General features: G+C 38.2%; 1 protein-coding gene across 8 annotated transcripts in view; it reads right to left on the reverse strand.

Moving 5' to 3' along the window:
- AK9 (adenylate kinase 9) overlaps positions 1-13,816 on the reverse strand; it is a 124,184-nt gene that overhangs the window by 57,289 nt on the left and 53,079 nt on the right. For 7 of the 8 annotated variants that reach the window (XR_011497750.1, XM_070496416.1, XM_070496417.1 and 4 more), the window contains 4 exons: positions 13,020-13,176; positions 12,170-12,284; positions 8,929-9,005; positions 5,724-5,858 (listed from right to left, as the gene is read on the reverse strand). Coding sequence is in view for 6 of the 8 variants with exons in the window: in XM_070496416.1 (XP_070352517.1) it covers positions 5,724-5,858; positions 8,929-9,005; positions 12,170-12,284; positions 13,020-13,176 (484 nt within the window). In the remaining 2 variants the exon portion in view is untranslated. The remainder of the gene's footprint in view (positions 1-5,723; positions 5,859-8,928; positions 9,006-12,169; positions 12,285-13,019; positions 13,177-13,816) is intronic. The other variant, XR_011497751.1, reaches the window with a different exon arrangement.

A 13,816-nucleotide genomic window follows, 5' to 3' on the forward strand; every position in this document is an offset into this window, starting at 1 on the left:
CTGCTTCTCCAAGCCTGTAATGCAGACATGTCTTGATGCAGCAGCCATCGCTTGATTGTGAGGATGGAAGAACAGGAGGACAGAGATGCTTGGATCTTTGATGACATCTTTGTGCTCTCACACCAGCCCTGAACTCACCAATGAGACACATCTCTTATTTAAGACAGTGTTTTTGGCATTTCTGTTATTTGGAGACAAATGCAATCACAATATATACAGATAGAATGGCCTTCCACTTAAGCAAGGTTGGCAGTATGCTTCTTAATTTAGAAAGTCAATCCTGTCAGTTGCTTGATAGTTGAAGTCCGTGATCAACCCTTAATCAACAATGTTGATCATCAGTACTCCAGAATTTATCAGAGGTAAACCTTGAATTGTTTCCTGCTTAAATCTGGTCAGGTGTCTGGCTAATAGGGTGGCAAGAAGGGACTTGCAGAATGTGCAGTAATTGCTCACTCCAGGCTGCCCAGTCTGGTCCTAATAACATGCTGAAGTCAGGCTTTACCTGGCAGAGATTCAGTAGACTGGGTCTTGATCAGACCATGGCATTGGTTTTTACACAGCCTTGAAGGAATCATTGGTTTTTGGGACATGCTATCTGTGCAGTAGCTACTATGAGGGCTGTCCTTAAATATCCCAGATGTCTGCTGTCCTCTGTTCCTTTTCTTTGAGTTGCACTTCCTGTAATGGGCTGAACTGTGTCCCTACAAAAGATATGTTCACATTCTGACCCCAGGTTCCTGTGAATGTGATCTTATGTAGAAATAGAGTCTTTGCAGAAGTAATTAGTTAAGGACCTCCAACGAAAGGTGTCCTTATAAAAGGAGAGGCACACACACTCACACAGACACACACTCACACAGACACACACACACACAGACACACAGAAGAAGGCCGTGTGAAGATAAAGGCAGAGATTGGAGTGATACAGCTACAAACCAAGGAACATCGAGGATTGCCAGGAGCCCCCAGAAGGTAGGAAGAGGAAAGAAAGAATTCTTCCTTGGAGCCTTCAGAGGGAGCATGGCCCTGGTAACACTTTGATTTTAGACTTCTAGCCTCCAGATCTGTGAGAGAAGAAATTTCTGTTGTTTTAAACCACCAAATTTATGGGAATTTGTTACAGCAGCTCTAGGAAACGAATACATTTCCCAATACTTACTTGAAAACAAGCATTGGAGAGCAATGTGGAATTTATGAAGATTTGGCAAGGGAGAGATGAAAGAGACTTTATATCACACAGTCTGCAGCAGACCCTGTTGCTAACTCACCCAGCGGCCATTTTCCTCTTCTTCCTTCCTGTCAGAGCTGTGCTTTTGTTCTGGTGTTTATCCCCTCCCCACATGGCTGAGGGTGGGTGACCCCATCTCCAGCTCCAGGAATTTATCCTGATTCATCTAAGCCCAAAATGTTGATTCCTTTCCTTCTGCTATTTGGGGAGGGAACTGATTTTGAGAGCTCTAAGTTTTAGTTTAGCTTAATTTAGGATAGGAATCCTGAGCTCTGACCTTCTCAGAATTTACATCAGGCAGATGAGGAGCAAAGCCCTAAGTGCCAGGCTGGTAATGATGATGCTAAAGTATCAACTATTTGCCAGACACTGTGCTAGGTGCTTTAAATGTTTCTGTCCCTATAAAAACTCTGCTGGGTAAATATTCCTAACCCTGTTTTACAAATGAAGAACTTGAGGTGCAGAACAATGATATAAACTTGTCATATAGCAGCCAGAGTGAAATTTAAAAAATGTTAATGAGATCATATGACTACTTGCACTTAGAGAAAACGCCATACTCTCTAAGCCTCTGGCCTCTGCCTTGCTCTCCAACCTCATCTCTCACTTCCCTCTTGCTCACTGTGTTCCAGCCACACTCAGTTTCTTCCTTGACCATGGGAGCTGTGCTCACCTCTGAGCCTTTGCAGTGGTGGGATGTTTGTCCAGATCCTTTTCAGCCTTTCCGTCTTGCCTCAAGTGTTATCTTCTCAGATGACACTCTTCCACGACTATAATGTTTAGTGTTGCCTCTTCCAAACCATACCCATAGTCTCCGCCTGCTCATTCATTCAACAAGCATTTATTGGGCACCTACTATATCCCAGCTACTGCTTTAATACTTTCATATATTTTCTTCATGGCACTTAACACTATCGTAAATTATCTTAGTTATTTACTTGTTTGTTTTTGTTCTTCATCCCACAGAATGAGTGTTCCTTGAGGGTAGGGACCTTGACTGTCTTGATCATGCAGAGTCCCTATTACCTAGGGCAGTCCTGTTGCTTTGCCTGGCACTTGGAAGGAATTCAATAAATATTTGTTAAGGGAATGGATAAATTTCCCAATGTTCATTAATAGCTGACTCTATTATATCTCCATGAAGTTCTTGGAATGAAGCACTGTGATACAAGCCAATAGTTCCTCTAAGTTCATGTTCTTGCAAGTTCCATGCACAATTTGCCTATACCTAACCAGTACATAAAGAGAGCAAATTAGGAATGATCAAAGTGATTAACTAGCCTCTGAATGCATCAGAATGTTATTGACCTTCAAGCAATACATGTGTCATTCCATTTTAAGAAGGCTAGAGTGACAACAGGATTGAAATGAGACTTCAGTCACCCTATCTGAGCATTGACAGAGGTAATGATTATCTTGTGGCCCCAGACAGAAGTCAAACTCCAAAGGAAAAGATGTATTCCCTAGCAAGAGGCATAAAAAACCTGTTTTGGGTATGTATTAATCTCATGTAGCTGCCGTAACAAATTACCACAAATTTGGTGGCTTAAAACAACAGAAATGGATTCTCTCACAGTTCTGAAGCCCGGAAGTCACAAGTCAAGGTGTTGGCAGGGCTGTGCTACCTCCGGAGGTTCTGGAGAGAATCCTTTCCTGCCTCTTCAAGCTTCTCTTGGCTGCTGCCATTCTTCGGCTTGAGGCTGAACCACTCCAGTGTCTGCCTCCATCTTCACATCGCCTTCTCTGTGTGGGGGTCTAACCTCCCTCTGCCTCTCTCTTATAAGGACACTCGTGATGGTATTTAGGGCCCGTATGCATAATCCAGGATAATCTCCCCATCTGAAAATATTTAGTCACATCTGCAAAGACCTTTCTTCCATATAAGATAACATCTGCAGGTTCTGGGAATTTGGATGTGGATATATGGCGGCCAACATCAGCCCACCATAGGGTACTCTGGGTAATGTAAAAAAAGTCCCAAAGTAATGGATTTATGTTAGGGCAGTTTTTTCTTTCTTTTTTTTATTGAGGCAAAATACACATATAAAATTTACTGTCTTAATCATTTTTAAGTGTACCGTTCAGTAGGATTAAATGCATTTACATTGTTGTGCAACCATCCCCACCATCCATCCTCATAATTCTTTTCATCTTGTAAAACTGAAACTCTATACTCAGGAAACAGTAAATGCTCATTCTCCCCTCCCCCTAGCTCCTGGCTGCCACCATTATACTTTGTCTTTATGATTTTGACCACTCTGAGTACCTCACATAAGTGGAATCATACAGTATTTGTCTTTTTAGGACTAGACAGGGCAGTTTTAAGTGAAAAAAAATTGATTACTTAAGCTATTTAGAGGAGGAGACTTTGTGGGAAGGGACCCTTGGATGGAAGAAGTAAACACTAGCTAAACCAGAGCAGACCCTCTGTGAAAGAGAATATGGTTTAATATGGCAAAACAGAGCCATGATTTCACAGAGGTGAACCAGCCCTGGAGAAGCCCAGTGATGTCTACAGCATTGGGCTAGAACTGACCCTAAATGGAGTAGGATACTGGCTTTAGAACACCAAAGTAGGCTCCCTGGGGGAAAGAATGAGAGAAGAGGCAATAAAAACAAATTGTCCGCTAGACCTGTTCCATTAGTAAATCCTAATTGTGAGACACTGTGGGTACTGGAACTCTGGGGATGTGTTTGATGGGTCATATTTAATGGATGGCAGTTTCTTTTATTTCTCTGGGTACTTTGTGGTCTGTTCTGTAAAGGCAGGTGGGTGAGAGAACTGTTGTCAGCCTCATTGGTTAGGTACTGAAGAAAATAATGAAGTTTTGGGGTGGGAACTCCAGTCAATAGAGGCGTGGGACTCTTAAAGGGAAATTGGGTATTTCATCCTGCTGGCATCTCTGTCTGGCACAAGGAATCTGATTTTATATTCATTGTCCCATAAAGGTAATGCCAATCCATGTAGTAAAAATGACCTATGTTGAACTTGAGATTTCTTATTGTAAAAATTCCACTTAGTCCTGGTTCTTTTACTAGCTAACAGCAGGTTCCCGGCCCTAAATTGCTCCAGGTTGGTCTCTAGCTGCTGGTATCTGAAGACCTTTAGTTGGTAGGATTAGTTTCTAATCCAGTACTAACTGTGCTTGGAAGCTCTTAGGAGCCTCACTCCCGCCATGGTGGGGCACCTACCTTGATGTGTTAAGCCCACTCTCCAGTCCTGAGAGTGACTTTTATTGCCCATAGATTCCTTCTTGCCCTGTCCCAACCCACCAAACCGAGGCAGCGCTGGCTTCATGAGTGTGCGACCTGTGTGCCTGCACAGGATTTCTTGCTCAGAAAGGCCTCACACTTAGTTTAAAGCTCTTTGGTTGTCATTTTGAAATTTTTAAGAATTTTATCATTGCACTGTGTTTTGTATGTGAAATCCAAAAGGACTCCAACGGGATAATAGAGCATGCATGTGGGCAGAGAGATACACCATATATGTTCGTAATTTCTTGCCATCTCATTCTCATGAGCGTTCCTGATGCCTCCTCATGAGCGGAGAACTCCAGGGGACTCACGATGTGTGAGAGTGAGTGTGACTAAGTGGTTTGGGGAGGGGAGGATGCTGACGGCCCTGAAAGATCATGCTTTCCCTTTGAACTAGAACTTGCTTCAGATGCAGAAAGAAGGTGATACTATTTAAAGAGACATGAGTGACCAAGGAACCCCATCATAACCTTTCTTACTCATGTTACTTTCTTGTATGAGCTAAACACTCACGCTGAAGATGATGACATAGAAGGAAAGGAAAAGATAGGGCAGCCCCGACTTCTCTTTCCTTTCAGTCTTTTCCTAATGATTAGGAAGCTAAAGGTAGAGAGTGCTGTAGAATATGTGCATACTAAGAAGTGAAATAAAAAGTTGGAGTTAATTTTGTGCATGAAACTTAGTGTTCCGGTAAGAATGAAACACATATGCATGTACGAGCTGCAAAATATGAATTGTGTAATTTTGGTGATTTTGCATAGGAGCGAAACGCTCTCATATTTGCATTTAAAAATTGCATTGCACAACACAGAGATGAACAATAGAATTCATCTTAATAATTTAAATTTTTAATTTTTCTTTACTTAGAATGACATTAAATAGCAAATAAAAAGCATCATGACAAGTTGAGAGAGAGACCGTAGAAGAAGAAAAGAAAAGCTTTATATTTTAGAACCTTTAATGGACTTGTTTTTTGCTTTTCGAACAACGTGCCCCACAAATGAGGCAGCTGGCCCTCCTCCTGAGTGCCAGCACTGGGGCAGAGTAGACCCGGCTTTCCCACCACACTTCAAGTTCTGAGATTTGGACTGAATGACTATTCTCTGGGCGCTCATCTCTCCATTCTTGGCCTGCTTCCATTTTATTAACATGGAAACACATACACCCATGCCTGTACACATCAGTGCATGAATGGATATGAGTAGAAGGAAGGACGCGGCCCCCTATAAAGTCTCACCTGATTCAGGTTCTATTTCAGGGACCTCAGACGCTTCCGGCTCTTCAGGTAACAACCCTCTGGTCTCGCTTTCCTGGGCTTCAGACTCGTCACCTTCAAGCTCCTCTTCAGCCTCAGTTTCAGGCTCTTCCACTTCTAGAAAAAAAATGAGAATAAATAATCATTTAGTTTAGGTCGACAAAAATTCAATTGGGTGCCAGGCATGCTGATAAGTGCTGAGCCCAAAACAAGGAATGGCCCCGACCCTCCTGGAGCATGTGGCTTTAGGAGAGAGAGAGAGATATACTAGCTACATATTTTATTTATTAAAATGTAGTGGTAAAGGGTGATGGTCATGTATTCAGAATGCTCTGGGAGCACCAGCCTAAGGGTTCACTCAAAAGAAGAAATGTTTATAGCAGTGCCAGATGTTATAACAGTACAAGACTGGAAAAAGCCCAAATGTCCATTCAAAAAGGGAATGGCTAGAACTGCACTGTCTGATACGTAGCCACTAACCACAGGAGGCTATCAAGCACGTGTAATGTAGCTAGTCTATTAAATGGAGATGTGCTGTAATTATAAAATATACAATGGATTTCAAAGACTTAGTCTGAACAATTGAATGTAAAATATATCAATAAATTTGGCATTAAATACATGTTAAAATAATATTTTGGCTATAGCGCATTAGATAAAATATAATTAATTTCCTCCATTTCTTTTCACTTTTTATGTGACTACTAGAAAATTTAAAGTTACATATGTGGCTTACATTATACTTCTGTTGTGCAGAACTAGGCTAGACTTTATATATTTTCTTATAGCTAATTACAAACAATAGGGTATATTGATCAATATGTTAAGTGTAAATTTAAAAAGCATAACTCCAAGTTTCATGTCGCTGTTGCTGATGATAAGAAACATATGCGTGGAAGTCTTTCAGGGAGAAGATGGGGTGAATGGTGGTGTCAGAAAATCCGTCTCCCCAATTCCCTTTAAGATATTTATGAAAGTGACTGAAAAACAAGCTACTTCCTATGCAGAGATGATATGTAAAAATAAATGAGCTTGTGTTTTGGACTCTTGTGGGAATTCCTTCCCTCAACGGGTACCTTCCAAGAATCACAGTGTAGTGGTATGAGATACCTCTGGTACCTGGATTTTAATCTAAATCTGGGTGATTAAGAACCCAGAAAAAAGCATCCTGAAGGGTCCTTGTATTTCAAAGTCTGAGCGGGACTGTAGAGCATGTGGCTTCCAAGTATGTGACTTGGAATGTGGTGAATCTTTTGTGTTATATGGAGGATTTATGGTGATACATACAAGGAAGAAGGGGCATTTGCTGAACCCTACTAGGGTTGGGATGAAGTTATGTGCTCTATACCAGAAACTCAAAATGTCTTTTAACTGAGTATCTCTTATAGCAAAAAACGTTTATCATATACCTCCAATATGCGTATATTTAGTTTATAAGTTGTGTTCTTGTCCATATTAGGTACTTTATAAAACACACATATAAAAAGAATTTATATAATGACGCAGAAAAATGTAAAAAGTTCTGGGGCTGGCCTGGTGATTAAGTTTGCACACTCTGCTTCAGTGGCCTGGGGTTCACTGGTTTGGATCCTGGGCGCAGACCTACACACTGCTTACCAAGCCATGCTGTGGCAGGTGTCCCACATATAAAATAGAGGAAGATGGGCACAGATGTTAGCTCAGGGTCAATCTTCCTCAGCAAAAAAGAGGAGGATTGGTGGCAGAGGTTAACTCAGGGCTGATCTTCCTCAAAATAAAATGTAAAAAATTCTAATACTTTTTCTAGAACCCTAATGGATAACCCGTGTAACATGTAAATCAGGAATGGATTGAAAAGTATTCTAAGATCCTTGTACTATCTGTGATTTTGTCTGAGGGATGTGTTGTATTAGTCATCTATTGCTTCCTAATAAATTACCCAAAACCTAATAAATTAACCTGTTGGTTAAAACAACAATAATTGACATATTATCCTTGCAGTTTCTGGGGTCATGAATTTGGGAGTAGCTTAATTGGTGGTTCTGGCTCTGAGCCTCTCACGAAGTCAAGTGAACATGTCAATCAGGGCTGCAGTCATCTGAGGCTTGACTGGGGCTGGAGGATTTACTTCCAACGTGGCATTCAAAGCCAGAACTGAGGTCCTCAGGGAGCAGAGAGAGCCCTACCCAAAGTCCTGACCCACAGAATTGTGTGCAGGATAAAATGGTGGCTGTCTTACAGTTGGGGGTTGCTTGTTGCACAGCAATGGAAAACTGAAACAGATACTCCTCACTCTTTTGAGTCATGGACCCCTTTGGCAGTCTGATGAAACTTATGGATCCTTCTTAGAATAATGCTTTCAAACTCATAAACTAAAATACATAAGAAACCAATTATATCCAAGTATATTTTGCACTATAGGACATTTGTGCATCTTTACTAATGCATTAAATAATAAGAACTAATAGCTGGTTAATAACTACCATAATTTTGCAATATTGATAAGCATAAACAAGATATACAACTGTAATGTGATATGAAAATATCTCCATTTCTATTGGTGACAAAGTCAAGGTACTGCTGATACTATTGTGTTTTGTTGCCTATATTAATTACTAGTTTAGGGAAATACTAAATTCCAGTTAAAGGTTAGTGAAAATAAAGTTGTAATTATTTTCCCATTCAAGTTCACAGACCTCTGAATTTTATCCATGGACCCCAGGTTAAGAATTCTAAAAGGAACTATTAGAGTAAGTTCTTCTATAATGGAGAAGGAAGCTTAAGTGCAAAGACAAGGGGTAGAGAAAGAGTTGGCTTGTTTTCTCAGCTCCCGCAGGATCCATCTAATAGATGTAATTCCAACAGCCATGTGTCATCCATGGCAAGGGTAACCATTTTTAGACAGGTGACACATGGTGTCCTACTGTGTACTCCTCTTAGAAGGTACACGAGTAGCTATGTGTGTCAGGAGTCTTTGCCTATGAATCCATTCTTCCAGTGACCACATAATTTATTATCCAAATTGGAACACCTTGAGAATGAATAGGAGTCAAAAAAATACTTCAGGACAATAGGCGTAAATCTGAACTCTCATGGGCAAACTGGGAAATATGGCCACCCTGTCTATAATTCACTGGAAATACTGCAGTTGCTTGCAGTAATAATACAAAATTAAATGACACATTATTAATGATATTAATCTGTTTGCCTTTTGCCTTGTCTTTCATAACTTCTATTAGCCTCTGATTTTCTTCTTCTATTCTCAGTGCCTCTTCTGTGGCTTTTCTGAAATGAAAAGGTTCAAAATTTAATCATCTTTGGAAATTCACACATTGCACAATATTACAGGATTTGAGGCTTATAGTGGTAAAAATAAAGAGTAAGTTGTTCATAACATTCATTATACTTTTTATATTACAATGTAAATGTCTAATTTAGCCATATTTAGGCCAGTTAATTTTTAGGGTTTTTTTGGGTAAGAAAAGTTGAAATGTTATACTTGGAAAAACTTTGGCTATTAATTAGGAAAACTGTCAAAATTAATGAAGGATTGTTTAACCCCAAGTTGAAAAGGCAAATAGGAGAAGTTATACCACTTTCCCTTCTGATTAAATGAGAAATGTTGACAATATAATGCTAAGTGAAAAAAAAGTATAGTATAAAACAATGTATAATACAACTGTAATTTTGCTTTAAAGTGTATATAAATGATGACTAAAGACTAAAGAAAACTAACCAAACAGTTAATAGTAATTATCTCTGGATGGTGGCATTATTAAAATTTTTAATTTTATTTAACATTTTTTGCATTTAAAAATTTTTCTATATTGAGTAAACAGAAAATTCATCAATTCATGTTTGTAATCATAAAAATTATTTTCTGATGAAATTTAAATAGACTTGGAATATGGCAACTTTAAACTGGAGGGAATCCATTTTTCATCAGGGTTGGAGCGCTATACCTGCCTTAATGGTGAAGACAGGTATAAGGAAAGTTAGTAAAATGATGGAGAAAGGCAACATTTATTAAAAATTAAAATGTATATACCTTTGACCTAGAAATTCTGTATCTAGGAATTTAGCTCTCAGGAATGGGCATACTACTGCACAAAGAAACATGTGTAAGAAAGCGGATTGCAGCTTTTAAAAATAATATCAAAAAACTGTATCAAGTATTCACCAGCAGAGGACTAGTTAAGTAAGGTAGGGCCCATTCACATCAGAGCACCCTTGGCAGTCTTCCTAAGACTGTTGTGTTCTACAGGCCTGCCATTCTCTCATATCCAGCGCTCTTTGTGCCCTTTTCCCCTTCCTCTGAAAATCTAGTTATATTCTCTTCAAAAGTCACTATGACACCTCTTCTCCCAACAGATGTGTTTCTTGTTAATAGGGGGTGTTCTCTCACTGTATTCCAAATCCTGCATTCAAGCCTGGAGTCTTGGGGTTATTGGAGTTCTCTTCGTTCAAGACCCAAACCTTTGAGATGACTGGCTATTGTTTCTGCCCTCCTTCCCCATTCTGATTGTGTGCCACTCCGCAGTCATTCTACTTAGTCCGGGCAGGGCTCTTTTGTGAAACTTTCCTTATCCAAAACCTGGATACAGCATGCTGCCGCTAAGAATCTAAGACCCGGCAAGAATGAGGAAGAACTTGCCTGCCAGTTATCACTACTTCCATAAATCACCTGCAGAGATGAGTCAAAGACAAATGGAGATGACAGAAATTAGCCTGCATTTGACTGGCACATTTGGAAACTGATGCTAGAAAAGCTGTAGAATTCAGTGTGTCTGTAGATATGTCGCCCAAGATGTAATTCTTAATCCCATTAATTTTATCTCTTTTCCAATCAAGTTTTAAGCCTTAAAATGTGTCTCTGATCATTTCTTTAAACTGTTTTACATTTTATTTGCTGCAGTATATGAAAAAAGAGTTTATGTTTTGAAATACTCATGTTGAATTTTTAAAAGCAACACATAGAAATGTAGAAAAGCCTGCTTCAATCTGGAGAAGTCTTTGCCATTAAGTAGTTTATAGAGATGTGCAAATTCAAAATCAAAAGAAGTAAAAATGATTTATAGAGATAGCTCAGAAAATTCCATATGGTAAAAGGGATGTGAAGGTAGAGAGATAGGAGGAAACGGAGATCTCTTTTTCAGTTTTCAAAAAAAAAATATAGATGTATATGCATTTTAAATTATCTGCTTAAATGTAGCCGACTTTCAGTCTAGAAATCACACGAATTTGTTTTACTCTTATCTCGATATCTTCTGTTCTCAAATATTTGACTATTTCTCATATACTGGAAAAAAATTAGGTAAGCCCTTAAATCCTAGCAGATTGTTGCTCCATTTGTAACAAAACTTTTAAAAGCTAAAAGCAAAGGCCATTAGTTTGCAATTATCATCTGAATTAATACTTTTTAGTCAAATATATCAATCAATAATTTTATTAACTAATCTAACTAAATTATACTTCATATATTTTTATATTAAATTCCTAAAGGAAGGGCCAACTTAGGTGAATAATGAGTGCTGAAAAAAATCCTCTGATGCACACTTCTCAGCTACCTGCCCTCCTCGCCAATCACCCACCTCTCAGCTTCATAATTTCTAGAGTTTAAAGAACTCTCCTAAATCCTAGCTCAAATTGCTAATATCTGAAGCGGAAAGGAAATAGGATTTGAGAACGCTCCTATAGGTGTCATCATTATTAGCAGGAGATTTACTGGACTAACATAAATAAATTTAGTTCTGAAATGTCTCAGTTTTATCACTGAGAAGTAGGAATTCCCGTGGACAAATGAACATTTTTAGTATCTAAAGAGCATGTTTCAGCAAGGAAGAACAATCAACAAATTAAGCAACTTTTTCTTTTTACACTTTCTTCTCCAATCTGAAGAACTTGATGGTTTATTAAAGCTTGATAGATATGTGTTCACATCTGTGAAAGTTCTTCATTGGCCCTGGATCAGAGGATAAGTTCTCGACGTTGAACCTGTCAACTATAAATAACTAGTCTTGTTCTCCCCTATGTAGAAAGTAGTCAGCCTTCCGATTTTAGTCACATCACACAGGTGTATTTTCATTTACTTTTTATCCTATTATTTCTTCAATTTGTGGATACTAGTGAGCAAAATTGTTGAAGTCATAGATAAATATGGTAAAAATGAAAATCTTACTCGTATTCATTTTTTTTTACAGTCTTTTGAGAAGAGATGTCTGATTTAGAATAAATTTGATTTGGGGCTGTGAAAATATCCACAACTCTGTACTTTAGAGATGCTACAAGTATTTGTGAAATTACTGATTTTCTTAGAATTAATTAGAATTGGATCTAGATAGTAGACTGTCATTTTGATTTAAAGGCATTTCATAAATATACATTGTACATAGATATTTAACAGTTATAAAAGACCCATTAGCCTGTTTTATTATGCCAGGCAGGTTTACCTTGCTGCCTCTTCCTCTGTTTTTTTCTTTTGTAGTTCATCTAATAATCTTTCTAAAATCTTAGAGTCAATTTCAGATTTATTCTCCAAATACAGTTTGTGAAATAAATATTTTCCTGAAATACAGATGAAGAGAATAATATTAATTTTGAAGTTCAATAAAATATAGTGAGATATATTTTGGAAATTAACAATGACAAATCATTTCTACCAGTATCCAAATATATTTTCCTTTAAGCATTTACCTAAATAGAGCCCAGATTCTTTAAAATATTGAGACCATCTTAAATCCTTTTATAACAATATATATTACAATGGTATAAATAACTAAGACATGAAAAGATGACCGTATATGTGTGGGTTTATTTCTGGGCTCTCTATTCTGTTCCATTAGTCTATGTGTCTGTTTTTACGCCAGTACCATACTGTTTTGATTACTATAGCTTTGTACCAAGTGACAGAATAATTAAAATTTAGTTCTGCTATCTTTATGTACTTAATATTTCCCATTTGAGGTGAAGAAGGACTAATGTATAGTCTTTGCCCTCAACCTTATATATTTTTCATTTAAAAGTTATATAAAGTGCTGACTGGGAAGAGGAAGTTAAATCCTCAGCCCCAGAGAATAATGATAAGGTACTGACAGAACATCTAGTGATCCAGCACATTCTCTCTGGCCACCTACTCCGTGGAGTGGATGCCTCATTTGTGTACCTCTAGGTCATGTAGGGATTACTGGGGTGGTATTTGGACCTAGAGAGGGTGGGGAGTTTTCCATTTTGTATTTTAACTAAAAATAGTATCAGCAATAAAACTCCACTTTCAAATTTACATAATAAATATTTACCAACCATTGTTTTCTGTATCCAATAAACAGATTATTAAATCAGGTATAATTCCCTTCTCCATTAAGATTAGCCATAGTTCTTTTACAATAGGGCAGTTGTCCAATATCCATCCTCCATATTTTGGGGCACCAGCAAATCTATCCTTGTTTTCTTGAACTACCTGTGAAAAATGACACACTGATATTACCATGATAGCTAGACAAGTCAAGGATGCTATCTTGATAAATCATTTTTGTGAACCTTAACCAAGTATCTTCTTATTTTTATTATTTAAAAAAATTTAAATCCAACTATTTAATTTGAAATTTTTACTTCACTAATTTACGTATGGATGGCATAACAGAAAATATCATGTGGGGGCCGGCCCGGTGGCACAGAGTTAAGTGCCGACTTTTCTGCTTCTTGGCAGCCTGGGGTTTGCCAGTTTGGATCCCGGGTGTGGACATGGCACCACTTGGCAAGCCATGCTGTGGTAGGCATCCCACGTATAAAGTAGAGGAAGATGGGCACGGATGTTAGCTCGGGCCAGGCTTCCTCAGCAAAAAGAGGAGGACTGGCAGTAGTTAGCTCAGGGCTAATCTTCCTCAAAAAAGAAAAGAAAAGAAAAGAAAAGATCATATGATAAGAAGAAAAAAGAAGAATTAATGCAACAATATCTTAAAGAACAAGAGTCATATGATAATTGGCAAGAAATTCCACTCTAACCAAGTATCTTTCAAGTTCTTCTGACTCAGAGGGAGAAAAAAAAGAGCCACTTAATTTTAAAAGAGAAATGATTTTAAAGCAATAAAGTTGTAAGT

Source organism: Equus asinus, chromosome 24, assembly GCF_041296235.1.
Source record: "Equus asinus isolate D_3611 breed Donkey chromosome 24, EquAss-T2T_v2, whole genome shotgun sequence".
Lineage (NCBI taxonomy): Eukaryota > Metazoa > Chordata > Mammalia > Perissodactyla > Equidae > Equus > Equus asinus.